This window comes from Alligator sinensis, unplaced genomic scaffold (assembly GCF_000455745.1).
Source record: "Alligator sinensis unplaced genomic scaffold, ASM45574v1 scaffold694_1, whole genome shotgun sequence".
Classification (NCBI taxonomy): domain Eukaryota; kingdom Metazoa; phylum Chordata; order Crocodylia; family Alligatoridae; genus Alligator; species Alligator sinensis.
In genome coordinates, this window is record NW_005842339.1 from 475,956 (window position 1) to 499,506 (window position 23,551).

Genomic DNA, 23,551 nt, shown 5'->3' on the forward strand with positions numbered 1-23,551 from the left:
TCTGTATATTCCATATTTATGAAGCAAAATTCTACAGCTGCAGAATCTTCCCCTTTCTAAAAATACACACTTCCGATTCTAAACTTTCATTTGAAATAAAATGGAGTGTCCACCTCTTAGAACTTGCAAAGAAAACCTTGCAAATTTAACTAAGCCATACAGATGCCAGAGGTCCTTGCATCTGCCAGCAGCTCCCCTGCAGTTGTCAGCCTTTCCAGTTTCCCCCAAAAAAACTTTTATGACAGGTTTTTTCAATACAAAATTCTGCACCACACAGAAAATTAAAATGATGGGACAGTAGAGTTATAATCTAACAGTATTTTAAATAGCACAAGGAATGTCCTTCTGTTTTTATTTCATATTCAATTCAATACAACTTCCTGTTCTTTAATTTAGCTCAAGTTGCTGTGGAGTTTCCAATCTGCTGAGACTGGATACCTAGCTGTATCTTAGCACAAAGTTCACTGAGTGCTGCATGCAACCCATATCTGTTAAATGGGCAGACAGATTTAGAATGAATAAATTCTGTGTAGAAAGGAATCCTACATGACTGACTAACTGAAAATTACTGGTAATTGAGAAGTATCCAACACAGAAATGAATCCAATGGAGACAGGATGAACAGTCCATGATAGGAAGGAACTTATAATACTTCATTATGATCTAATCTATCTGATTCACTACTCATTGGTTAAAATTGCAGATTAGCCTGTCTCAACATGTTTAAAGGGCATTTAAAAAGACAACCCTGACAAAAACTGCACTGGATTTCAAATCTGACTCAAAACATATCTGTAGAGAGAGCTTGTCAGATCCCAGAAAAGAGTTTACAGCATACATGCCTACAAATTTTAGGCTGCATCAGATACATTAAAATTAACAGAAATGGTGTCCTAATGCAAGAAGTGATTCAGGCAGTGCCATTTATAAGTGAACTCCCAACAGTTTCATTAACCATCTCAAAATAGGTTGCGCAAAATTTGACAGAACGTTACCAAATCTGTATAACCCAAAGTATAACAATTTGTGTAGGTTTACTGAAAAAGTAAAATAGTAAGAAAAAAATTAAAATATAACTTCTTTCATAGAGCATTAACCTTATTATTTTAATAAGTCCAATCCAAAATAACTTTGAAGACTCTTTCATAGACATATATACTATTTCAGACATGTAAAAAAAACTTACAAGCAGTATATAAAGCAACTTATTATTCATTACTTAAAGAGAAAGATAAAAATAAGCTCAAATGGCAGAAAAGATTTTTTTTCTTCTTTTAAAACTGTGGCCTTTAAAGTTTGCATAACACTGAATAATGGGTCCACTGGTCAGAACTGGCTAGCAATGTTAGGCTAAAGGTCACTACAAGTCAACTACATCACAAATGTCTTGGTCTTCAAAAATATAATCATTCCTATTGTTACTGAAATCCAAAGACCAAAATCGACACTAGCCTTGGGAAGGTAGCCAACCCACTCAGAGTCCGAAACAAATATGGAAGTAGTTCAAAGGGATTATACAAGAAAAGGCATTTTCTGGTTTATATCTGGCGCACACATGAAAAATGAACAAGTTGCACTGTAGTATTTTGCATGATTTCATCTAAATCAAATAGTCTGACTGCTATATATTTAAGGAAAAAAAACAATAAACAAGGATCTCTCAGTTACAAACAGCTCTCATTAGCAGCAATAATGAAACATTTAGCTCATACCAAATGTATATTCATGTAGTTTTGCAGGTTGATAGAAAATACATTTGTACAAATACAGCAGCATGCATTACCACTTGAAGTGAGGCAACTGTAAATTTTAGAAATTATTTTCTCTTATAGCCCTGAAGGCTCTTTGGATTGAAGATTGTAGGTTCTTTGCCCATTTGTATGGCAACCACCATATTTTTACACTGTTGTACTATTAATAAATAGCAATCATTCCATCCTATTTCTAAAATGTAAGTGATTTTTGTAAAATAATATAAAGCAAACATATTCCATCATAATAGAAAACAGAAAATATGAATAATGCTGTACCCTAAAAACAGGGTGAGAAATGTTACTATATTTAAAAACATTTTTAGATATTTGGGATTTTGTTTTAAAGCATGAGAATGGAGCCATGATAAACAGGTTGGGGACAAATTGTTAATGCATTACAGTAACCACAACAAGAATAGTATCTCCCAGCTGAAGGTGCATTAAGGAGAACTATCCATCGGCACGTAGATGATACGAGAGCACAATAATTCTCAAGAAGTTTTCTGCTTTTAGTCAGAGTCCATATTTTCATTTAACTTGGAAATTATCACAAGAAATTTTAAGGCTCTTATAACAACCCATGTTAAAAAGAGAGGGTGCAATATGATTGTAACTGCTTAATCTCATAAGCAAGTGTGCTTCTGTTCTCGGCACTTGCTGCAAAGGAGAGACAATCATTTTAAGATCCCAATTCAAATAAAAATACTACTTAATTTCATGTTCAGAAGCATATATGATGCTACTGAAAAGTTCCCTGATGGATAAGAGCACACACTGCAGTAACTATCCAAAAAATGTTTCTTGCTAAATCAAACTTTTCCATGAAAAGTCCATGGCTACAAACAAAGAGTATGGTGCTCTAGATGATTCACTTCTCTAGATAGGGATTCCACACAATGATCAGGGAAAATAAAAGATGGAAGTCTCCAATGAATCAACCTCCTTACGCTAAAGCTAAAAACTAGGTCTGTGCGAGTCAGCAGCTATCCAATCCAGCTTTGGATCCGGCCGCTTCAGATGGCAATGATCCAATCCGGAGCTCCAGACCGGGTTTCTGCTTTGATTTGGCCGAAGCGGCTCCGAAGCTTCGGAGCCGCCTCGGAGATCCGGCCACAGGGTATAATGGGGAATCAATGAAATATCTATAACTTTGTTGGTTTTTGTCTGATTTGGATGACACTTGCAGGGGTGGTAGCCTCTGCTGAGAGCATGAAACCTGCCAAGTTTCAAGAAGATTGGTGTGGGCGGCTTGGGGGAAACTGTACCCCAAATTCTCAAAAGCTAAACTCATGTCACGGCTGTGTGTTACACCACAGGGGGGTGAAAACTGCAGGGGTGGTAGTCCCTGGTGAGGCCACGAAGCCCACCAAGTTTCAAGAAGATTGGTGTGGGCGGCTTGGGGGAAACTGTACCCCAAATTCTCAAAAGCTAAACTCATGTCACGGCTGTGTGTTACACCACAGGGGGGTGAAAACTGCAGGGGTGGTAGCTCTTACTGAGGCCACAGAGCCTGCCAAGTTTCAAGAAGATCAGTGCAGGGGTTTGGGGGGACTGCACCCCAAACTGCAGACAAGCAAAACCCACAATCACCCATGGCACGAGTTTTGCCTGTCAGCAGCTAGAGGTGCAGGGCCCCAGAACCCCCCTGCACCGATCTCCTCGACAGCTGGCAGGCTTCGTGGCTGCAGCAGGGGCCACCATCCCTGCAGCTGTCACCCCACTGTGCCTTAACACACACAGTGTCAACCATGTCATGAGTTTTGCTTGTCTGCAGCTTGAGGTGCAGTTCCCCCCAAACCCCTGCACGTGTCTCCTTGAAACTTGGCAGGCTTTGTGGCCTCAGTAAGAGCTACCAGCCCTGCAGTTTAGACTCCCCTGTGGTGTAACACATACACGTGACAGGAGTTTTGCTTTCAAGAATTTGGGGTTCTGTTCTCCTCAAACCCCTGCACTGATCTTCTTGAAACTTGGCAGCCTTTATGCTCTCTGCAGTCTACCACCCCTGAAAATTTCATCCAAATCGGACAGAAAACAACAAAGTTATAGATATTTTATTGTTTCCCCATTATACCCTATGGCCGGATCTCCGAGGCAGCTCCGAAGCAGTTTGGAAGCTCCAAACCAATTCCGGAAGCTTAACGAAGCCAGCGCTTCAACCCGGACATGCTGCTTCAGATGCCAAAGCATCCAAAGCTTCTCCAGATCCAAAGCTCTGTCCAAAGCCTCGCACAGCCCTACTAAAAACAGTCTCCAGGGCTGTAAAATAGAAGAGAGTCATTATCAGGAATGAGTAACAGACAGCAAAATTTCAGAAGAAAGGGTAGTTTGAATAGTGAAATATAAAGACCACTAAAAAAAAGAATAGAGGTTCATTAACACTCATGGAATGGAGAGAGATTAACAGGAAATAGGGAGGTAATAATGAGCCATGAAGTTAATTGACTCTTTCAGCACTATCTGAATAGAATTGCAGCTGTCTCTCCCAGGCAGTTGGTTTTAAAGTTTGGGTGGAGCAGGAATCAAAACAGGGTGCAACTGCACTACTGCACCCCCACCTGGATCTGCCACTGGTCAGGCACACCTGCCTATATAATACCTATAACAACAAAGATCTAACAAGATGATTATTTCCTCACTGAGTGTCCATCTATAGAGGACTTCATTTTAATGTTTTTTCCAATGCTTTCCTTCTGGAAATTTGCAATATAATGCAATTCCCATTCACTGTATTGTATTCAGTGGTTACAGGGCTCTCCAAAAAGCAATCTGAAATCCTAAGTTTTAGATATCTTAGCACCTCGCTACAAGTTTTAATTTAAAACAAAGCTCCTTTTAATCTAAAAATCACATTGTCCAACCTGCTTTAGTTAGGGAACAACACAGAATGCTCTCTTTTGGTTAATATATATTTCATATGGAACCAACTCTCTCTTTTATACGTATTATAATCTGAAGACTAAAGTACACCATCAACACAAACCTCTTATTAACATAATATTATATTTTGATTAGTATTTACATATATAAGATGAAGTCATTAAACCCTGAGGTCAGTAAAGATTACCATGACTTGTTTTGAAGAGGCGTTTTGAATTCTCTGAAAGATTATACAACTACTCCCTCTACTGGTCAAAAAAACATAAAGTTAAAAGTAATATTCAAGTTCCCTTTTGATCAGCTCTTTGATTAGGACTAGAAATTCAAAAGATTTCAAGGCTGTATTTATTTCTGACATCCAAGGATAATCGCCCTCACAAGTGATTTCATATGCTGCTACAATTCAACTTATTTCTTCTGAAGGAAAGGTAAATAATTACTATCTTCATTTTTTCTGGTGCATTTTTTTAACCTATTTGAATCAAAAGGGCTTGAATAGATCCCATTTTCCTCAGTGTTTGAAAAAACAACATCTAAAAACCTTCTAATTACATAGTTCTTCCATCAATAGTAACGTGTACCAAGAGAAAGAAACTTAATTTTTAATTTATCAATCTCCCCAAACATGAGAAGCCTTACCATGCTCCAACATCCCCTCGGCTATCTGCAGTATAATCAGTCATCCCATGAAGTAATGTAGTATAAATCTGAACAATATTATCTTTGCAGATAAATTCATCCTGCGATCCTCCTCCCTTCACACCTACTGTCTGACAAACCCTATAACAGAGAAAAACAAAAATACTAATGAAAATGGAGTAAAAAAAAAACAAGTCAGGACTTCCTTTTGCTCATGCACTACTATTTTCAGCAAACAAGCTCCTCTCTCATATACATTCAGAAAAGGAGAGAGCCTCTTGCTCCATCATCATCCCACAGTGCTCCATTCCCCCCACCACATTTTCCCCACTTCAAGGAGCAGCTCCCTATTGCTTCCTGTCCACAGAACACGCCTTTGCATCACCGTCCTAATGCTCCAGGCCAAGGAGTTGTGAATGTATGTATATATGTGCCTGCCAATGCCAGTAGCATAACTATGGGTGGATCAGCAGGACACCAGCTCCAGGTGCTAAGTAGGATAGGGCACCAAAATGACAGCTACCCAAGAAGTCTTCCCCACAGAAGCTGCCACTGCAGCCTGCTCCAGGGACACCACGCTACTGCTGTAACAGGAGCAGCAACAGCCAGAACCAGGCAGACCATGTAATGGCAGCAGCAGCCAGGGCCTTAACAGATGAATGAAAATAAAATTGACAAAACATACTTTGCTATTGCTTTCAGGGCATCTCTTCTTGATTCTGCAAAGCTTACATTCTTCGGAGAGATGGAAGTAACCTTTTTCAAACCATCTAAAATCTAAGCAAATAATATTAAAAAAAATTGAAAGTCAATATGTTTATGATGGTTGCTTGATTTATATTCAGTAGATAATGAAACTATCCCTAGTACAAGTGCAGTATGAACAGTGGGCCTTTTATGCGTCTCTCCACTCTGCCCCACCAATCTTCTTTTTCTAAGGAGAAAGGGATACCTTCCCACATCCACTACTCTTGTTCATTCTCTGGCTTCTGCCTTGACACTTCCCAGAAAGGTCCCAGTTCCAAGTATCTGAATCTGCAACAAGCCAGAGTCACTGCTTTGGGATTATTGTTTTATAAGCCAATACTTTTATACAAAAACCATAGCTATAATCATCATTACTGTTCATTTGTTTAAGCACAGAGATTTCATTCAAACTACTTCCTGAAGCATTTAGAACTTGTACCCTCTTTTCAGTGCAAGGACCACACTGTATCTCACCTGTTGGAGCTTGCCTTTCAACAGAAATCTTGGAAGGGCCCCTAGGGCTAATGAAAAACCACAACGGATCATTTCCTCTGTGTTCTGGAGTTCTGAAATATACTGCTTCACCAGCTCATCTAGAAAGTTGCAATGTGAAAACCAGTTACTGCATCATTCATTACATTACAGAGCTGACTAAACAATAACAAAAAGGCTGGATAAAAATTCTCTAATAGACTAGAATACCACGGAGAACAAAATATTTGATTGACCAACGTTTTTTAAATTTATGTATTCTCTGAATATGCTTTAAATAACAAAGACAGAATTTAGACAAATCTTAACCCTGCCTTTTAAAAGAGTCACAGTTAAGCTAAGATTACGTAAATTTTAATTATTTTTAATATTATTTTTAAACCAAAGCAACAGATTTAAACAGGGCTTATATTCAAACAAGAAACTCGGGGAAGATTCAGACATCTTCAGGTTTTATGATTTACCCACTCAGCGTGGCACTGCTTCTAAAGCAATAGTAATTACCATTTAACCAGATACAGAGCACCAGAGAGATCACAAAAACATGGGCCTTCCCAGAGAGACAGCTTGTATTCTAGATGGAAATCATCAGCCCGCACAGCACAGCGCCTCTATGCTGACAACTGATAAGCAATAACAGTAGAATGAGAAGATGCAACTACCGAAACAAAAAGTAACAATAACTATATCCAAGCAGGGGAGGAGAATACCATGCTGGGAGAAGAAGAAGTATCCAACTGAGGGAAAGTGATATGTAGACCAAAATAAAAATGGACTAAAGGAAAGCAAAGGGGAAAAAAAAAGAGGTTGCGGGGGGGAATCTATGTATGTGTATATATTTTTACTGCATATTGACCTTATATGAAGCGTCCAACACAAAGCATACAGCATACGGCCACATAAGCTGTGTATGTGGGTGACGTGTGTGTGTGCTTGCATGAGAAAGAATAAGAGAACATGTGAGAGAGACAGACAGAGAGAGACAGAGAGAGATGAATTTCTTACTGTATGAAGCAAGGATTTCTTTGGGTGATATCTTTTACTGGACCAACTGCATAGTTGGGGTAGAGTAAGACCTATTTAACTGTAGACTTTATCATGGAGCTAATGAGCGGTCTGCAGATTTTTCAGATAGTTAAGCTACTGTACTAAACTCTTCTTTCAATGAAGAGCAAAATGCTGCAAAACAGAGCAAAAAAACCTGTGGCTATGCAAAATTAGGATACCTCTGCCCCAGAGCTGCAGTTTATATAATATCTTTTATTGTAATCCTTGCAAGGGAGATAAGAATCAGAGTATCTATGAAGATTATAATAATTAAGCTGCTGTCTGGCATCCAGGAGTTAAATGATTAGGCAATATTTGCTAAAGGAAGAATGATTAGGTTGCCATAAGAAACTGCATTTAATCACAACTCATGACTCCACTGTGATTCGTTTAAATCCCCATGCAGTCAGCAAGTTTTAACTAAATCATCACATGAAGAAACTACCTCCCTACCCAAAAATTAACAGACTTACATTATAGACACATTTATTATTTTAAAACTTTCCAAATCAAGAGGACATAATGTAAATACCTGAGACCATAAGTACATGCCAGGCACTTAATGACAGCATCCCCGATATTCGGTTTGCATCAGACATACTGTGGATTATGTTAATTTCAAATTGAAGATGTCAGTAAAATGACATAAAATGTAAAAAGTGACTGAAAGGGAAGAAGCAGCTATTTATTGGTAACTTCTCCATAGTGGTAATTTGCTCTCCCTGAGGCAACACCAATATACATGTCCCCTAGGGGTGTAGGACTTGGTGAAACAATGCAGCTCATGAAATCTCTGAAATTTTCATTTAATAGGACCTGCAGTTATCACAGAGAAGATTAGAAAATTATCAAAAGTTAAACTGGAAGGACAGAAAATAAGTAAAAAATTTAAAAAATGAAAAAATATAGCAGATAAGAAGAAAATACAGGAGAGGAAGTAGCAAGAAAAGAGAAATGAAAGAAGCAAGAAGATAGCAACACTGCAGGCTAACTGAGACTTTGTTTCTGGCAAGTTATGTGGGGCTCAAAATGCATGAAAAGATGTAGATTTTGAGCCACTGAAGAATATAGTGGTTTTTCCTACCAGGCTATAATGTAACAGCAGTGAAATACTATCAAAATCCCATTGCTTTAATACCTCCATTGCTCCTTAGGCCTGCTTTAATAGCATTATTATTATTATGGTACTTTTATTGTTCATTGGATAGAGGGGATGATACAGTTCCCCCCCACCACCGTACATAGCGCATTTACTTGAATCTAAGTCGACCCTGAATGCTGATGAATCCTGATGACTCCCCAATAATTAAGATTCCATAAATTAAAAAATTATAAATTTGTTACAATCTTCCAGGTATAGAATCTAAATTATTATAGGGTTGTCTTACAATTCATCCCCAGCCACTGCTACAGCAGGAAAAGCAGTGGCTGGGAGGAGAGGGTCAGGTGGCTCCCTTGCCCTCTGCCCCAACCCACTTCTTCCCCTTGCAGCTTTCCTGCCCCTCTCACCACTGGCACCCCCACACGCCCAGCTCCCCACAGGCTTTGCCCCTCCCTACCACTCCCCATAATCCCTTCCCCTCGCTCCCCAGTCTCTGCCTCTTCTCTTTTCTTCAGATGCTGCTTGGGCTCTGTTACCTTCCAGAACACATCATATGGAAGTGCAGCCCCTGTCGGCCATGCAACAGTATCAGTGCTGCTAACTGGCCAGGCAGGAGATGGAGTTTCCATGTACTTGGTGCCTGAGAGGGAATCCAATCTGAGCTGAGTGTGCCTAACAGTAAGGGGTAAGGGGCAGAGGGCAAGCAAAGGCAGGGGGAGCAGGAAGCTGCTGTGGGTCTGATTCTGGCCCCACCCTGGGCTCAGGGCCAGAGTCAGAGCCACAGTAGCCACCTGTTCCCACTCTCCTTTTTGTATGCAAATCTAAGATGAGGGGCTTTTTCCCATGCTGATTGGAGGTGAATCTCATCTTAGATTTGAGTAAATAAGGTAATACTTAATCAGTCACTATGAAGAAGCAGATTTCAGACAAAACAGTTAAATTATAATGGTGACACTGAAAAGACTAAAGTTTTCCAAGGTACATACAGGCCTAAACATATTGAATTTTATTTTTAAATATTTGTTTACATTCTTGGTGGCATTACTCTTATCATGTGTACAAATGTCCAGAAATCCTTGACACCTTAAAAAAGTAAAAGGTTTAATAATCAAGGTAACACTTGACTAGAGCAGCGATTCTCAACCAGGGTGCCACAGCACCCTGGACTGCTCTGAGATCCTTTCAGGGGTGTCATGGGATACCATGGAATGTTAGCACTATTAGGTGTGCAAATACAATTCACAAGATAAACCTAATGATTTCAAATAGGGATGTGCGAAACAGGCTTCATTCAATTTGGATTTGGCCCAAATAGGGGACAGTGATTCAATTTTTTGATTAGGATCAATGTCCTGATTCGATTTGGCCGAATCACAATCTGAAGATTCAACGATGATTCAGATAATCAGCGATTCGGCCACAGACACAGATTTAAATGTTTTTTCTACATACCGCAAGGTACCAGGCGGCTCATCAATGCTGTGATGCTGGGGTGGATGGAGCGTCCCACGGGAACAAGGGGGGCTGCCCAGCACACTCGGCAACAGACCCAGAAGCGGACTAGAAGCATTTCCAGTCCACTTTCAGGTCCACCAGGGAGCGCGCTGTGGGGGGGGCCCTGCGCCCCCCCCCCGGCTCTGTGACTGGTGCCTCCCGGGTCTGGGGTCCCTGGGTCTGGCGCAATGGCCAATTGCGCCCCCTGGAGGACCCAGAAGTGGATCAGAAGTACTTCCAATCCACTTCCGGGTTTGCTGCCAAGCACACAGGGGGGCCCCCTGCACTCCTGTGGGATGCTCCTTCCACTCCAGCATTGCAGCATTCACAAGCCATGCCTGGTACCTTGAGGTCTGTAGAAAAAAAAACATTTAAAGCTGTGTCTATGGCTGAATCGCTGATTCTCTGAATCTGAAGATTCAGTGCAGGTTCAGATAATCAGCGATTTGGCCAGACACAGCTTTAAATGTTTTTTCTACATACCTCGAGGTACCAGGTGTGGTTCGTGAACACTGTGATAGTGGGACAGATGGAGCATCCCCCTCTCACACCCCCCTGGATGGGCAATTGGCCGCAGGGGGGCACCAGGTGCCCCCCCCCGAACCAGGAGGCACCAGTCGCCAAGCTTCCAGTCCACTTCTGGGTCCACTGCCGAGTGCATGGGGGGCCCCCAGCGCTCCTGTAGGACACTCCATCCGTCCTAGCATCTCAGCATTTAGGAGCCGCCTGGTACCTTGAGGTATGTAGAAAAAACATTTAAAGCTGTGTCTGTCCAAATCATTGAATCTTTCTGAATCTCTCCAAATCGATTCAAAGAGATTAAAGGGTCTCTTGATTCGATTTGGATTCGGAGATTCAGCCACGAATCGGGACAAATCTCCACCAAATTGAATCAGCGACCAAAGCGTCGCACTGCCCTAATTTCAAATAAGAATCCACAGTATTAAAAAAAAATTCTGAACTGTTGTAGTCTTTCTGAGTTCCTTGAAATAGAAGCATTATTATATTATTTCTCCACAGTGAAAACATGAGTAAGAACGAAGAGCTGGCATATCTGAGGGGTGCCTGAAACCTAAAAAGGTTGAGAAACATTGAACCTGAGGGTTTCAAAAGGACAGAAAATACTCAGGTCAGCATTATATTTATGTTGTTGTAGCACTGGTAGCAGAAAGGCATATCGTCAAGGAAAAACTTGGATGTATGAGTGCTTCTAAAAGTATAGTATCAAAACAGAGTAAAAGTCTGTTACTCCAGTATACCTTCATTCCTTTCAGAATTTGGCACTTGGCTTTGTTCCCCTTACTACATAATACCCCACATTTCATCTACTGAGTTCATAATGCACGTTTTTTGTCCCATCTTACCCATGAACTTCTCACCTCACTGCTCTTCCTTCATTTTCTTTTACCTTTAACCCAAATCTCCCCCTCCACAAAACCATCCAAGACAGTATGATCTTCAGTAAACATTACTCCTCCAATCTGTCTTCTACCTACCACTGCAGCTCCTTCCATACTGCCCAATAGAAACTGGCAAACTAAAAATTAATTGATAGGAAACTGGCATACTTGGTGTTTAACACGATGATTCTCAACTGGAGAACAGAGATCTTTGTCAGGGTGCCAGCATCCCATCACTGGGCAAGAAGGTACGCTTACTGCTTTCTCCCCTACCCACACACCCAGCCCAGAGTCCTGCAGACAAGGGGCAACTGTAGCTATGACTGTGCCTCCCCCTCAGGTGCAGACTGAGCTTAAGGAGAAGTGTCGTTTCTCCCCATCCCCATCAGATCTTGTGAGCTCTGTTGCTCAACTCCCTACCTCTCCAAACTCCACAGTGTCTTCTACATGCCACATGTGCAACCCAGCACCTCATCCCTGCTAAGGGTAGAAACTGGCCCACCAGATCCCAGTCCCCAGAGGGCTCCTGAAACCATGAATAGGGAATCCACATACCACATTAGAAGTAAATGTGTGCAGGCCCAGGCAGAGCCAGGGAGAGTAATGAATATTACACTTACATTTTATATTATATTATAAGTCATACAATGAATTAATAGCATCTCAAGTAATAATGTAATTATAATACTCATTATAATCATACTATACACATATCAGTTTTTTAAACGTCATACTGCTAAATTCTGAAAACTGATGAAGGGGTGTTTTGAGTCTTAAAAAGGTTATAAACCACTGGTTTAACACACGCAAAACTTCCAAACCTGAAGAACAATGTATTTTGATCGCAATTCCCATTTCATTCTTTACATGTTGCTAATACGTCTTTTTAGATTGCAGTCTCACTGGGTCGGATATTGTACGTTCTTGTCTATATAAAATGTGCCTAGTATATACTGTAAACTACTGGAATCAAAATAAATAATGAATTATTACAGTATGCATAATATTTAGGAATTACAGAGTATAACAGAAAATGCATATATCACTCTGATCTGCAAGGTTAAGAACCACTAGCCTAGGTATACATATGCATTAGTAGATCACAGTTTGGGCATTTCTAAACATCCTAGTTGGATTGTTAAAAGACTAAATGGTCAACGATAATTAAGTCATTCCTTCATCTCATATTTAAGCCAGGATTAGCAATTCAAAACAGCAAGCAATACATTGTAAACATCACTGTCTTATGTGCATACAATGTCTTTCATCTCTCCAAGGCTGTTTTCCATAAAGAACATAAAGATAGCATACCTTATTTCTATAAATATATGTGACCAATTAAATGTACCTTAAAATGGTACATAACTGGGCTGGGCCTTCAGAATTTCCAAATCCAGTGTTGTGCTGTTTTAAAGCCCATTTTGCCACCAGTGAATCTTTTCTACTTGTACAGTCAACATGAATCTTTACCTTGTAGAGCTGGACTAGCTTCTCCCTGTTCATTAATGTAGTACTCATTACACAATGCAGCAAGTGCAGAGACAGCAGCTTCCTAAAATGAAAAGAAGAAATGGGGGCTTAATACAGTTTTCATCTAATATAATACTTCTAAGGTTCTACTTTAAAAGAAGCATACTCACAGTTCGGAATGAGAACAGGAATGAGACAAAATTATCTGTAATGTTCTTTTTAACAATTGTTAATAATTTTTTTTACCCTTTACTACATTATCTTGTGCAAGTACCTTTAAACCAATGTACAAGAGTAAAAGCAGGTCATACTGTTATTCTTACATTTTATGAATTATATTAAGAGACTGCATTGATCTTTAAAAGGTTATTACTGATTTATGCATACTATATTTCCAGTTTATCTGAGAGACTTCCAGCTAAAACTAGCAGTGTATGATATAAGTCATTCTTATATTTCAATGGGTGTATTGTTTCCAAAATCATAAATTACAACTATATTTTGCAGACCTAGGAAAAAATCAAACATCACAGAAACAATATGCCCAACAGGACAGTTTGAGTTTTTCAGTCTGTCAACATGGTTACGTGATCTGGGTTTAGAATGAGGCTGATGGTTATACTATATGCATTAACTACCATGATTTTATACTGACTTGTGTCAGAAGCACAGAAAACAATACTAATAGTGACACTGTTTGAGAAATGTGGAAAGATTTCTAATAATAATCATGGTAGAACAATATTTTTCAGATAAGAACAGTGTTGACCAAAGTCATAATAAAGCTGGGAGCATATAAAAAGCATAGGAACTCTTTATTCCATATTAATAAAAATACTTCATAATAACACAAATGTCCTCGGTCTAAGTGAAATAAGGTGTCATATTAACAAGAGTTCTCTCTGTTTCTACTCTCAAAAATATTTTCAGTGATGAGTGAGAGATTTTTAAGAAACAATATTATTTAATCTAATATTACTTACTTTCATTACTTTACAAGTATTTTGGAATGATCATAATCAATTAAAATGATCTTATCAACAAAGTAGAACCACAGTGGAACTAAAAACAGGAACAATGGATGTAAAAGCTCTCTCTCTCAATTTTAATGGCATGATACTATAATATGTAAGCCAAGAAGACTGTATAATGTCAGGAAAAAGATAATTTTGTGCCTTTGAGGGCCCCTCTGCACATGCTGGTAAAGACTCAATGGGGTCTAATGTGCAATCCATATAAGCGCCATATGTGCATGACAGGAGATGCGATTGTGCAGGGCTCACAATGGTGGCAGCAAGGAGAATGCTGCCCCTACTGCAAGCTCCACACCTCCCGAGACTGCCCGTGGGGCTGACATATGCTACAGAGCTCACAGCAGGGACAGCATGAGGGAATGCTGCTGCTGCTTCTGCAAACCCTGCGCCTCATGAGGCTCATGGTGGCAACAGTGTTCTCACTGCTACAACCACTGTACACTGAAGACACTGCCCATGCCCTGCAGCTGAAGACATTGCCCATGCTGCAAGCCCCACAGCCAGGGTGGCTCAAAGTCTATGACTCAAAGTCTTCTCTAAGTCTATGATCATATGTTCATGAGCTCAGTTCCATAAGTTCCTATAATAAATTACCTGTCAAACTTCTCAGATAAATTCCTGCCATTCCTATGGATAACACAAGAACTCCAATTTTATCTTTTAATTATTCTCCAGTGATTTAAAGATCTTTCTGCCTTCTCTTCCCATACCTAACATTACACAGATTTTCTAAGGCAGGCCAGCAAAAAGACTGGAGATGTGATTACTTTTTTATTTATAGTTAGAAATGTAAGAATGCAAAACCTTCCCCATGTGTGCATTTTAATTTGCATCTGCTTGATTTACTGATCAATAGTGTCAATAGTGCTGACAAAGTATATAACTGAGGCCATGTATACATGGGGACACTCAGGAAAGTTAAGATGAATCAATAAAAGGAATAAACAATGTAACCAAGTTAATATGTGGATGCATCTTCTTAGGTTTAGTTGTCTCAAATCACAGTAAGACGACAGTAAACCACTGGAAGGAAAATTCACTTATGATGAAATAATGCCATTCTAACTCTGAACCCACAAAGAGCTTAACACACACTAACTAATACGAGCAGCCTTCTTCCCTTTAGTTGATTCACATTAACTCTGCTAAGTCTCACTGTGTAGACATGGTCTAAATAAATTTAGTCTAAAATATTATCAAGAAGGGATAATGAGGGCAAGTTTTACAGCCATTTTAGATGATCTGAAGCTCACAAACCAGCATGCTGCTTTGTCTATACAAGGCATATAATGCAATCTCAAACCAAATTCTTCTGGTGTTGAGAGAAAAAAAAAGCAAAACAAATTAAATGTCTTCCTTTTACTGCTTGTTGGGAAAGCAGGACAGAAAGTTCAATAATAAAGGCAACCATTCTGCTAAGAATAACAAGGAAAATATAAAATTGGGAACGTTTGCTTTTATAATGTTTGTTCAATAAAATGAAGCAAAAAGGAGAAAATACCGTACCTTTATTTGTTGTCTTGTTGTGCTTGAAACATGAGACAGACTTCTTAAACTGTCATTTATCAACCACTGCCAGTCACCTGGAGCAACAGAAAAGGTATCTAGTATTATTTTACTGACACCGGTTTCAATCTCCTGGCATCTATTTACAATGAACAGAAATTATTCAAATCTATTTGGGGGGGGTTTTGGTCCAAAGAAAATAAGGGTGTAAATTACAACCTATTAGTTATTTTGGTTCCATTCACCCTATAGGCAAGCCCTAAGAATCAGTCTTGTTGATAATTTCTGAACCTGAAGAGTTAAGACCTTTACTGGGGCAAAAATCTGAAGCATCAGTCTTATTCAGGTTCAGTGTGTGCTAATGACAGTGCTATTTCTGGGTGTCTCAGTCAAAATGACAACTTCCATGACCCAGTAAGCAGAAAGGGCGGTGGGAGGGAGAGAGACATGGAATTCTTATTTTCTCTCTCATGGACTATTTACTTGAAAGAATAAAAAACACCTCCAAAGGTTACACATATACCCCAATCAAAACAGAAATCCTTAAAAGGAGACTCAGTTCCCCCCCCTCTCATACTGTGATTTTCAGGGGGTTGGGGGGGAGGTGTCAATTGCTTTGAGAGAAACAGACTTTCCTAGGGGTAAAACAAACCAAAAGTAACTCAGTCAACTGCTACATGGAAAATCTTCAACCACAGCATCCCATCTAAAAGATCTGTGCTATTCTGAGATGTGCAACTGTTAGACTACTGTAATTCATCAACATCTTACTACAAGGGCCACAGGAACTTCCTAGAAAAAACATCACTTATTAACATTACATAAAATCTCAGAGAATGTAACTAGCATGAAATGTTAATGTAAAGCTATTGGAGAAATCACATACCGATTATGGGATCCTCTCTAAATGGCATTTTTGAAAGAGACAGTTTTTCAATTAAAACACAGACTGGAAAAAAAAAAGAAGTATATTTTTACCAAATATGAAAACACCAACTTGTAGAAGTTTTGCTAGGCTGAAAATATATCATATTATATCATGAGTTTGCTTAAAAATAAACTAAAGGCAGAAGAGATTACAATAGAAATACCGCAATAGAATAAATATACAGAAAAGGAAACAAGGAAATTATGTTTCTGACATCAAAAAAGGTATCCAACAGTAACTGTGTTGTTTTCGGATCTTGTAATCATCATGGATCTCACTACAGGTTTAAGTGAATTTTACACATACGCAACTGGATTTTTTGTGTTGGATGGGGCTGTGCATCCTTCCTGGAATTTCTTGTGTTCCCATGTTAGGGTGTAAAGAGCTGTTAAACCATGACTCCCTCAGTTTCCTCACAGCTCAAAGCCAGTGGTAACTGAAGACTGGACTGAAGGACATGTATTGGATCCACATGACTGCAATAGTTCAAGGAACTACAGTTACTGGAAGGTAAACAGCATGTCTTCTTTAAGGACAAATCAGTGTGGATCTAATTCCACAAAACTAGAACATGCTGTCTTCACTGGGAATGGGAACGATGAGTTTCAACTGTAAATGTAAATAACGACTGTAGCACTTGCATCCAAACTGAACTAGCAGCTAGCTCCAAGGCAATCTTTAACTCAGTGAGTAACCCCAAGCTGTCACATGATAGATGTGCAATATCACTATGTTTTTAAGCAAACAGAGGACACTGCTTTTGCTCTAGTGGGGTAAGCTTGAATGTTCAGTGAGGGAGCTGCACCAGCCACTTAACAGCACAGTGAGACATGCTGTTATTCATTTGGATCCCTGTTGCAAGAAGAAGGCTTGACTTTTAGAATTATAATTTTAGAATTATTCCAGTAATGCTTGTATCAGGCACATTCACACCTACAATGGGATCCATCCTACTATATATTACTTCCACCATTTTAAAACATAAAATCTATTGGTAGAACTATATGTTTACACAATTACTCTATAAAAATAATCCAAAATTCCATTAATTCATAAATATGAAAATATCATTATTTTATTTTTTAATTCCATGGTATTTTAGAATCCTTATAGGTGAATGAATACCAAGCTTATGGATATATGTTTAAAGATCACTATCTTCTTACTGTTACAAGGCAACTCTGGAGATAGACATTACTGTAGCTAATACTACAATTATGCTCCTATACAATATGCTGATGGTGATCTCCTAAATAAAAATTCAATGTCTCAGGAGAAAGAGAACTGTTCACATCAAGGTGACCAGTTCATACAAAAAATGATCAACACTTTTTTACCCTCATTATCTGACTGCAAAATGGGCTTTCTATGGGAAAATATTATGTTATCATGTAATCAAAAACTGCATAATAAGGTGCATGCATACAGCGATAAGTTAAGGTTGGCCAAACCACAAGGGTTCTGGCATTTTCTAACTTTAGAGTGCTTTATTTTCCAACTTAAATATTCATCTCACATGGTTTGTGAAAACTTCCCCAATATTCAGTGTTAATAATTTCAAACAAACGATGGAATACTAAAAGAGATTAAAAAGTTAGAACAAAAGGAATAAAACAGCAAACAGACAATAGCAGATTTTTTTCAATAAAAACAGCACCTGTCAACTAATATGTACAGAGACACCTACCAGCTGGTCTCATCAGTTCTCCACCTAGGCCTCTGAAAAACAGAAACAGAAAGTTATTACTTTTGGAAGATAAACTACTCCCTCCATCTAGGTATGCTGCTTAATGAAAAACAGGACATTTCAGGATGCAAGTAGACCACAAAAAATCCTTGGTCAGTCAAGCCTTCCACGATTAAACTTGTAATCCCTCCAGCCTTGCAGCTGACCAACTCTTACATTAGCAATGTATCAGTTAACATCTTCATTCACTTCAAAATGCTCTGTATAAAACTTTCCTGCATACTCAACTCTTTTCCAAAGACTATAGACTTATTTTTTCTAATTTAATTTGAAAAATAAAGACAGGTCCATAGTTCTTTACAATTCCCTCACTTAAGAAGAATCTTGACCCTGTACAACTTGACACAGGATTTTCAGTCACAAAATATCTGCAAGTAACTTTGAAGTCTCTTCACTTGAAGAGAAATTGTCTGAAAACTTTTTCCAAGAAGTAGATGAAGACCATACTCCAGTCTATCCTTCTCTACACCAAAAAATTTAGCTTCAAATCCCCAACTGTGTTTGGTATTAAAAATATATATTTTAAACTAAAATAAATAATGCTAAACTACATGGAACTATTGTAAAAGGCTCTTAATTGAAGGACTGAATGCATATCTTGGACACCGAAGTCTGAAAAATCCTCCAAATGAAAAGTAAATGAGTTCATTGATATTTCTTGTGTCTTCTTTGGAAAACTGGGGATGCAATCTTATACATGCTGAAACCAACAGAGTTTTGTCACCAACTTCAATACAGTCAGAATTCATTTGTCTCTATTTCAGTTTTCTGAAAATAACCTAAAATCAATTCCCTTGCAATAAAAAAATTGAGCACTAACATACACACACAAGTAGTAGGATCTAACTCTCTCAGCAGTACAATCTGTTAGTGAGCTGTCTTTTCAAAAGGCACAGAGAGGTAGTTAGTCAGTCATGTTAGGTAGAAAGCAATATAGATTTGCACCATAGTCAGTCAGTCTATATGGTACAAATGTATCCTGCCTTCTTCATAGCAACCAGTAAAGGATCATTAGATATTTTTTATTCAAAACTGATCTAAAATACAAGCTAGCTGAATAGCTGAGTCTAAGCAAAGTCTTTGTAGGACATGAACTTTCTGAAGGTCAACGCAAAATAGGAACGTACTCTCCAGGGTGCTGTTTAACATGAACCACTATCTCTGGATGTAAATTATTTGAAAATAATTTAGTTTGGTGTAAATGTGAAGATCAACCTTTTTGCAAGATGAGAATTTGTCTCCCATTAAGTTTATATGCCTCAAAGAGTCTTTTACTTGGGTGTATGCCAAGAGACTTGCTTGCCCTGAAACCACTGAGATTTCAAAGACCTTTGAGATTGCAACAAATGAGGCAAGCTTATTATTCTTAACCCAGTACTTGCTGATACCTGCAGGCACTCTCTAACAAGGCTGAAAATTAAAAGATGACAATCTAAAAAGAAACGTCCATTTTACCACATTACAAGTTTCAAATAAGTCTTTATACTTATGTAGCTATTTAACACACAGCCAGTTTTTCTCTTTGTGTTAAACAATGAGAAAAGAGAAAAAAATGAAGCAGCAGCACATTGCAACAATACTCATGAGATTTGGAAGTAGTTGTTATAAACAGCATGCATCACAGTGCATTCAGCACTGATGGAAGTCCCAACTGATTCAGTACGGAAGTCCCAACAAATCGAGTGCCAGCTTGTTGCAGGGCACTAAGGGGTGCATGCTCCTTTAAGGTCAGAAACTGCCTAGAGAGTGGGCCCATGGGGCCAGGCAGAAGCCCCACAGGTGCAGGTTGCCATGGCAGCAGTATGATGAGGGAATTAGCCTGCACCTACACCCGGTCAGCTGACTGGAAGAAGGCAGAGCCCTGGGCGCACATAAGCTCCAGGGCTGGAGGCAGTCAGTTCTCTGGGAGCAGCCAGAGGGAAAGGAGTTCATGCATAAAAACTCCACAGAGATGTCTGGCTGCTGGCAAGGCAAACGGGCTCTAGGAGCTCCTAAAGTGCCTGGGGATAGGAGGCACATATTGCTGAGGAAGCAACTGGCCCTCTTAAAGGTGCAGAGTGTGGCCTCCACTGCCATTGGTATTATTATTGTTAGATTATAGCCGAGGGGCTCATATTTTTGTTTAATCTGGTGGACCGGATTTAGGCTACTGGGGAAGAGGAGGCCTCACTGGGGCACACTACTGTGCAGAGCCCCAGCACCAGAGGGTGCAGCGACAGGGGGTGAGAAGACCCCAGCAAGAGGGCGCAGTTACTGAGGCTAAGGGTCCAGTGACAACAAGAGGCTGAACTTAACCGAGGCATCATCACTAGAGACAATGTCTAAATACCATCTGAGAGGCATGGGGCATGGTAAAGGGGCAGTTTTGGAGTCACCTATCTAGCCCATAAGGCTTGGGGTGTCTCGCAAGGCACCTGCTTAGAACGGGACCCAGCAAGGGGTCTAAAAACCCTTGGGGTTTAGTGGGATCCATCAGGACCATGACTGTGTAGCAATGTGAGAGCAGCCTCCCTATCTACTAACAAAGCGTGGCAGAAAAGATTAGAAGACGCCCGCAAGGCAAAGCTGACATGGTCACGGGGCCCTAGAGGCATCATGGCCATCTCTAGGGACCCCACCCCATGACACAGCTGTATATTATAAAAAGCCAGAAGTAACTGCTTGGAAAAGGCCCCTCCCCTTTCCCTCAAGCTACACCTGTCTATTAGGGGTGGGTGAAACAGGCCTTATTAGATTCAGATTCGGCCCAAATCGGGGACAATGATTCCATTTGCTGGTTCAGATCACTGTCCCCAATTCAATTAAGCTGAATCCAAATCTGAAGATTTGATGCTGATTCGAAGAATCAGCAATTCAGCCATAGATACAGCTTTAAATGTTTTTTCTATATACCTTGAGGTACCAGGTGTGGCTTGTGAACGCTGTGATGGTGGGGCAGATGGAGCATCCCACAGGAGCACAGGGGACACACACCCCACCCCAGTATGCTCAGTGGTAGACCCAGAAGTGAACCAGAATTACTTCCAGTCCACTTTCAGGTTCACTGCTGAGCATGTGAGGGACCCCCCTGCATCTCCCCCAGTTCAGTGATTGGCCGCAGGGGGACTCCGGGTCGTCCCCTGACCCAAGAGGCACCAGTAGCCGAGCCAGCGGGCAAGGGTAGGGTCCCCTGCATGCTCCATGGCAGACACAAAAGTGCTTCTGCTCCACTTCTGGGTCCACCGCCGAGCATGTTGGGGACCCTGCCACGCTCCTGTGGGATGCTCCATCCACCCCAGCATCTCAGCATTCATGAACCACCTGGTACCTTGAGGTATGTAGAAAAAATATTTAAAGTTGTGTATATGTCTGAATCATTGAATCTCCCCGGATCTATTTGGAGGGTTCTGATTTGATTTGGAGAGATTAAAGGGTCTCCTGATTCAATTCGGCCACCAAATCGAACCAGTGACCGAAGCTTCGTACAGCCTTACTGTCTATTTATGACAACTTGATAACTTGGTCTTTATAACTAGATATTCACATTCAGGAACAGATTCAAGAAATCAGATACATGTTAATCTTTTGAAACTCTGTTCAACTTTATGTTTCTTCCAGAGTCTCAAGTATATGTGCGGGATAAAGCATTTTAAAGAAGTTAAGAGGACTACTATTGAAAATGAAATTTTGTTGTGAGCAACTTCAATAATGAGCACTTTGACAATGTCTTAAATATACAGTATTAAGAAACCCACCCAGCTTTTGGTTGTAATAATGCTTAAAATAAATACAGGTAGGTACAAAACAGCACACACCCAAATGGGACACTGGATCTGACAATAAGCTCATAATGATATAACTTCCCTGATTTCACTAGAGTTACTCCTGGTTTACACTGGTTAAAGATCAAAATCAGGCACATAGCACAATGCCTTTAACTACGAGTACACGTGTAAATTCTCCAACCAAACAAGCACAATTAACTAGTTCATTAGTTTAAATACAATAATCAGACATGTTAATATAAATATAAACTAATGCAGTTTCCAGCATTCCTATTAAATCTTATAATCTTCAGATTTCAAGGAGCTATTTTTCAAATGGAAGCCTCTGGGGCATTGTGTGCAGTAATTATTCATCATCAAACAAGTTCATCTTGTTTCACCAAGTACCTGCTTAGTAATACCCAAGTCAAATTGCTGGTTTGCTTTTAATATCTGACCCAAAGATTTATTTTTCTTATCCAACTTTAAAGTCAATTTGCTATCTGTAAACATATTTTTAAATAAGCATTGTTAGACATCTCTGTCTTTCATACAACCACTGCTTAGAGCAAATTGTGGTACCTCAAGTTTGGTACTAGACAGATAATTAAATCAGAACCTTATCCATGATTAAAGCACTTTAATAGGTATCTTATAAACACCAATAAGTGCAAGATGTGCACTTTGTGACAAAAACAAAATTACACCCAACCTCCACCCTGGAATTAAAAAATTAACAACAGCCATGACAGCTACCCATAAAGCCACTGTTAACATGCAGCCTCAGTTTTTTCAACTAAGGTACCATAATGGTGCACTAGTGGAAGCTAGTTTTAGCTTGCAACATTTAAAACAATACATACAAGCTTTAAATATGAAAATGTTAACATTTAAGTTCCAAGAATGTGCAAATATTTTCATGAAACGGAACATATTTAAAGCAATGTTATTAATCATACAAACTCATTTCTATGACACAACACTCTACTACTAGAGATTATCATAGCACACAGATAACTTTGTTTTTTCTTTCCATAATTGTCATTGTCATTAGTATCAATGAAAGTTACACAGATGCATCAAGAAAACATGCATTGTAGTTCTCACTAACAAGTTACTTTATACCTTGATTTCCTTAGACCTAAGAGACAAAACCTGAAGTCTCATTTTTGTTTTAATTTACTTTTAGCCAATCTTTACTTAGATAAGTTCCCTTTATTTACTGGAGGCTTCACAGAATAAAAAGTAAATAGAAAAAGCAAATGTTCATTAAATCAATTTCAAAGAATGTAGAAAGCAATTATATAGGTATTTTTACTCCAACACATCATCTTGGATATGTTAGCACTTATCTGTTACAGTTCACTTCTATAGACTAAGTTTAAGTGAATAAAGTTCTGGAAGTCAGCTTCTATAGTATTATTTCCCTATACAAAGGAAGAAACCTATTACAAGATATGGAAATTTGTGTAGTAGAAAACATACTGAACTATTGTTTTTTCTCATCTCCTGTCTTTCATTTTGTCTATCTCAATCCCATCTCTAAGCCAAAGGCAGATGAAATTTTCACC

At 39.3% G+C, this 23,551-nt stretch overlaps 1 protein-coding gene across 1 annotated transcript in view; it reads right to left on the reverse strand.

The window, feature by feature from the left end:
• The window catches only part of TBCD (tubulin folding cofactor D), a 219,281-nt gene that overhangs the window by 49,997 nt on the left and 145,733 nt on the right, over window positions 1-23,551 (reverse strand). The window contains 7 exon segments of the mRNA XM_006028735.3: window positions 5,271-5,411; window positions 5,956-6,047; window positions 6,492-6,610; window positions 13,023-13,104; window positions 15,563-15,639; window positions 16,449-16,511; window positions 18,178-18,209. Coding sequence (XP_006028797.3) covers window positions 5,271-5,411; window positions 5,956-6,047; window positions 6,492-6,610; window positions 13,023-13,104; window positions 15,563-15,639; window positions 16,449-16,511; window positions 18,178-18,209 — 606 coding nt within the window.